At 40.6% G+C, this 5,262-nt stretch overlaps 1 protein-coding gene across 1 annotated transcript; it reads right to left on the minus strand.

Moving 5' to 3' along the window:
- Window positions 1-4,078: 4,078 nt before the first annotated feature.
- LOC139895377 (uncharacterized) lies at window positions 4,079-4,546 on the minus strand. Its single transcript, XM_071878135.1, has 2 exons — window positions 4,359-4,546; window positions 4,079-4,316 (listed from the first exon to the last, which is right to left on the minus strand). The coding sequence occupies exons 1-2, from the start codon at window positions 4,544-4,546 to the stop codon at window positions 4,079-4,081; spliced, it is 426 nt and encodes a 141-aa protein (XP_071734236.1).
- Between the last annotated feature and the right edge of the window lie 716 nt (window positions 4,547-5,262).

The following is a 5,262-nucleotide window of genomic DNA, read 5'->3' on the forward strand; positions in this document are numbered from 1 at the left end:
TGTATTCATCCAGATGGATTAGGACGGGTCATGAAAAAATAGAAAGTACGCGCAATACTTCAACTTACTCAAATCGTTTAATACCGAATTCTAAATCCACTTCAAGCACTAGGACTATCATACAATGACATGACATAAGTTAGATATATTCTGGCCTATCATAATATTTAGGTTGGAGTCTAGATCACTCTTGATCTTCATTATTCGTGTACTTGTTATATCTTCTCCTGCTATTTTACGGTGAACTTCATAGCCCCACTTTTACTATTTCATAGCTGTTTTACAACTTTTGGGGTAAGACACATGCTTGCTTTAATAACTGTTTTATGAAATGGACACAAGTACTAAAACTAATTCTACATGGGTTTGAATCAAAAATCCCCTAGCTTGGTAACTTTAACTATTGGTTTATGTACTAGTCAGCGTGAATCCTAAAGGCAGATCTATCGGGTTTAACATCCCCACCCAGGATGCTGCACTAGATATTAGAGCTAGTGGGTGGGTGTTTATTACTTCGAGGTTATTATTGCACTTGATTCGATGCACATATTATTATAACACAGGGGTAATCACTATTATTTGTTAAGGCTAGTTACCGGGTGCCCGCAACTTATAGAATGCTTTTGTACACTGCGGTGTATCGTTATTTATGAAACTAAATCTTGTGATCTAAAACTTTGGTTATTATTTATAAACCTATGAACGTCACTTAACCTTTTGGTTGACACTTTAATGCATATTTTGTCTCAGGTACTTAGATATTATGCTTCTGATGTAGAACTTTGCTGATACTTAGAAGTCAAGCCATGCACTGGGACCAGAGTTAACATTTGTGTCAAGGTCAATTTTGACGGGGTGTTACAGTTTTCATGTTTCAAATGTGGTGCCATGCGCATGATTTCACACCGACTGTGAATCTTTTCAAGAACATCTTCAACTATGAGCGAGTTGATCAGGGTTGGTATACTTTCAAATACAACCAAGGTTTCACTCGAGAGCACTGGTGGAAAATTCCCCTCAATTGGAAAGAGATGTTCTTCTTTGTCGATGCTACTTTCATCCCTTCTTCTTATGCCAATATAAAGCGATGGTAATATAGTTTCAACGCCAATTTGAATCGTGTGTGCATTAAGTTCGGTGGAGCGCGACATGTTGGACACGTGCGTGTATCAATATGTGTACATTCATATGCAACAGAACATTGGTCGCGTCCCAATTGTCGCCCTTGCTTCACGCAACACCTCAAAGGTTAGTGAATTTCCTTAGAATTCGTTTGTGTATTGCGTGACTCGTTACTTAATGCATCATTGTTTCTTGTATTTTTCTTCTTTTTAGAGATATCATTTGCGACATACCTCAAGGCGGAGAAATTGGCGCATGTAGCTGCCTCCTATGAGCCTTTGCACAAGACTACTAGGCATACTCGCGCATCTGGCGCGCCTCATAGTTCGTTACATACGCGCGATTCCACTGAAGCAGGGTCGTCCAATAGCCACCCATTCTACGTTGGTAAGAGAAAACTGACACCCAAGGAATTCAACGACATGTTTGGGCCTTTTGTTCCTCATTTTATTTATAATCCCTCGTCCTCCTCGAAGCGCGAAAGACCTGGTAAAAATCTACTTGCACGCTTGATTTCGTTACTGCATTTTACTGATTTAATATGTTCTCGTCTTTTTCAGAAGACGATGATAATGCCGATGGTAAGGTAGCGGTCCCCACGGGTTCAGCAAATTCTTCCCCCAGGGCCAGCGCTAAACCAATGAAGGTTTGGGTGATGATACAGGCGTGAATGCAATGGACGAGGTACGGGCATTGCGAGAGGAAAATCAGCGCCTTCGTGAGTTGCTGGAAAAGTCCAACTCTGAAAAAGATGTTTTGCAGCTCAAGCTGGGAGTTGCTCTTTCAGAGAAAATGCAGAGGAACGCGGATATGAGCGAGTTAATGGGTCGCCATTACGACCTTGTCCAGGAGACAAGCAAGTCTGAGCGCGAGTTTAAATGCTTGAAGGATAGACTTCCTCATATTGTCAGCAATGTGCTTAATTGAAGGGCGGTCAGTTACGCTTATAATTCGTTATTGAAGGCTGTCCAGGATCGGGAACGCGTTCGATTTCGAAACTTCATTAAGAATCATGTGTCAGTCCTGACCCTCCACCAGCTGTTATCGAGGCTCTTCTTACTCCCAACACTAAGGCTGTTGCTAAGTAAGTGGCGAAATCTATAGAAAATATTGAGATTATTCGCCTGAAGAGATATTCGCGCGATCCAAGGATGACAGCGCATGATATGATAAACGCCAAATTATCATTGCCATAGACATAGTTTTAAGACATTTTTATTCTTTAACTGTATATGTAACTTTGCGCTTTCTATGTAGTTAATGAAAATATGATGTTTATAAGCCATTTCACCATCTTTCATACGATTGTCATTGTTTAGTGCGCGTAAAGTTGTACATATCATTTTGTTCATCTCACGATATTGAGCTTGTGTGCGTTTCACGTGTCGTGTTGTTGGCTTGCGAATATACCCAATTTTATACTCAAGGGGTATTAGTATTGATCTATACGTATATTGTTGTGCACACGATATACATATTGACACAACACTTCATCGCGTGTGTTCAAGAGTCTTCTAAGTGCCCCAACACTCATCATCGAGGTCAAGGGTGACCAACCCTTTCGTTTATTGTCATGACTTATATATCTCTAGTTCTGGGCGGGTGGGGCTAGGACAAACCAATGTCATCGCCCTCCGGTAAATAAAGCTAGCCTGTCGCCTGTAACACCCTAATTTTTTTTAAGACACAGCGGAAGTAAATACAATTACCAAATTAACCCTAGTTAACGTTTACAAACCATAGTTATCAAATCATCTTTGTTAACGTTATTAAAACATTCCAAAACGTCGGTGTTACATAAAAACGTTTCAAAATTGAAAACATCAGAGTCAACTCATAGTCAAACATGTCTTCTAATCCGTCTGCAACACCCGTCCTAATCAGCCGTACCTAAACCTGCAAGGGGTGAAAATGTGGGGGAATTAGCACAACTGCTAAGTGAATGGGTACTATCTAACAGACCAAGCATAAGCAACTGAACATGCAAGGGCCACATGTATGCTAACATCCTCAACTAGCATACAACAACAACTAACAATATGAGGATCAACGGCTTGTACGAGCACATGACTTAGCTGATCAAGCTACAGTCTACCGATAGTCCGATTGACTCTACTACATAACCGTCCAGACGCAACACATGCGACCTTCTATGCTAGATTGAAAAATCAGTAACATCATGACCCGACCAGGCTACCACGGTTGACCTCACATCAACCCTACCTTGCCGCCTCAATGGGTTCCCAACCTTGCTGCCTTGGTTGGTGTCCAAGTAATAGTGTGCACATAAGATCACAGATAATCAGTCATGCAATGTCCTAACTAGCATGGAAATATCTAACTACACATGGAAATCATACAAGATATAAACATAAGAGTAAAGAGTCTGAACAAGTAGCGTATCAGCTACTTAATACTCCATCCAGAGATGGACCCACTCACCGAATACCAGCAACTAGCTCAGATAATCTATCACTGAGCGGCTTCCTTATCCTTATCACCTTGATAGACTCACAATGACACAAGTAAATCGATTTTAAACACAATTCAAGCACCAAATCAAGATATAGAGATTAGGGTTTTCAAGTGGCGAAAGTGTTAGGTACAAGGGTGTTTGGAAGGTTCAAGAAAAATGAGAGAGAAGGCTGGTCACAAGGTTATATATTTAAGCTAAATACAATACCCCATCACACACGGGTATTTACCAGTTATCTAAAATCTTTCGTACTTAATTTGACTGCCCTAACGGAGTCCAAATTAAATAAACGAACCTGTTCTGTGACCCTTGTCACAAACTGGTCTTAACCAAATAAAAAAATAACACTGAACATTTAATTAAAATAAAAACATAATTAACCACACAATTATGCCTAAGGGTAAAATGGTCATCTTACATCTATGCCCGATCTGAGGATGTTACAAATCCACCCCCTTAAGAAGATTCCGTCCTCGAAATCTAGTCATAGTCAAACAGTTGTGGATAAAGAGCCTTCATCAGCTCTTCGGTCTCCCACGTGAGGTTTGATCCTAAACTACGCTTCCACTCAACAAGCACCATATGGATCTCTTTTTTCCTCACCTTTGTTACCTTTCTATCAACAATCCTAACCGGTTCTTCAACTAACTTTTGATTCATGTCAACCCTCAAATCGCTTAACGGAACCAGTTGTGTGTCATCATAGACCTTACACTTCCTAAAATAACACACGTTAAATGTGTTGTGTATTCCTGCCTACTCTGCTGGAAGCTCTAACACAACAGCCTGGTCGTTAACCCTTTCCATAATCTTGAACGGTCCAACATACATCGGAGCTAACTTACCTCGCTTACCAAAACTGATAACACCCTTCCACGGAGAAACTTTTAAGTAAACACGATCACCCACCTCAAAGTTTACCGGACATCTACGTGGATCGATGTACATTTTCTGTCTGTCATGGGCTGCTTTCAACTTTTCACGCGCTATTGCTACCTTGTCTAATGTTATCTGAGCTAATTCTGGACCTGCAAACTATTTCTCTCCGGCGTCTAACCAACAAGTCGGTGTTCTACATTTGCGACCATACAACATCTCATAAGGCTGCATACCAATACTCGAATGGTAAGTATTGTTGTAGGCAAACTCGATCAAAGGTAGATGTATATCCCACGGACCACCGTACTCTAACACACAGGACCTAAGCATATCCTCTAGTGTCTGTATTGTACGTTCACTCTGGCCGTCGGTCTGTGGATGACACGTTGTACTAAGATTTAAGCTCGTTCCCAAACTTTTCTGTAAATTGTTCCAAAAGTTAGACACAAATCTAGAATCTCTGTCGGATACGATTGACAATGGAACCCCATGTCGACTAACTATTTCTTTCAAGTACAATTCTGCCAAAGTACTCAACGAAGCTGTCTCTTTTGTTGCTAAGAAATGTGCACTCTTCATCAGTCGATCAACAATTACCCATATCATATCATTATCTCTCTGAGATTTAGGTACTTTGGTTACAAAATCCATCGTAATATGATCCCATTTCCACTCTGGAATTTTCAACTGCTGTAATGAACCATAGGGTTTCTAATGTTCAGCTTTAACCTGAGCACAAACGTGACACTTCTCCACCAATTGAGCAACATCTTTCTTCATCGTTG

Source organism: Rutidosis leptorrhynchoides, chromosome 1, assembly GCF_046630445.1.
Source record: "Rutidosis leptorrhynchoides isolate AG116_Rl617_1_P2 chromosome 1, CSIRO_AGI_Rlap_v1, whole genome shotgun sequence".
Lineage (NCBI taxonomy): Eukaryota > Viridiplantae > Streptophyta > Magnoliopsida > Asterales > Asteraceae > Rutidosis > Rutidosis leptorrhynchoides.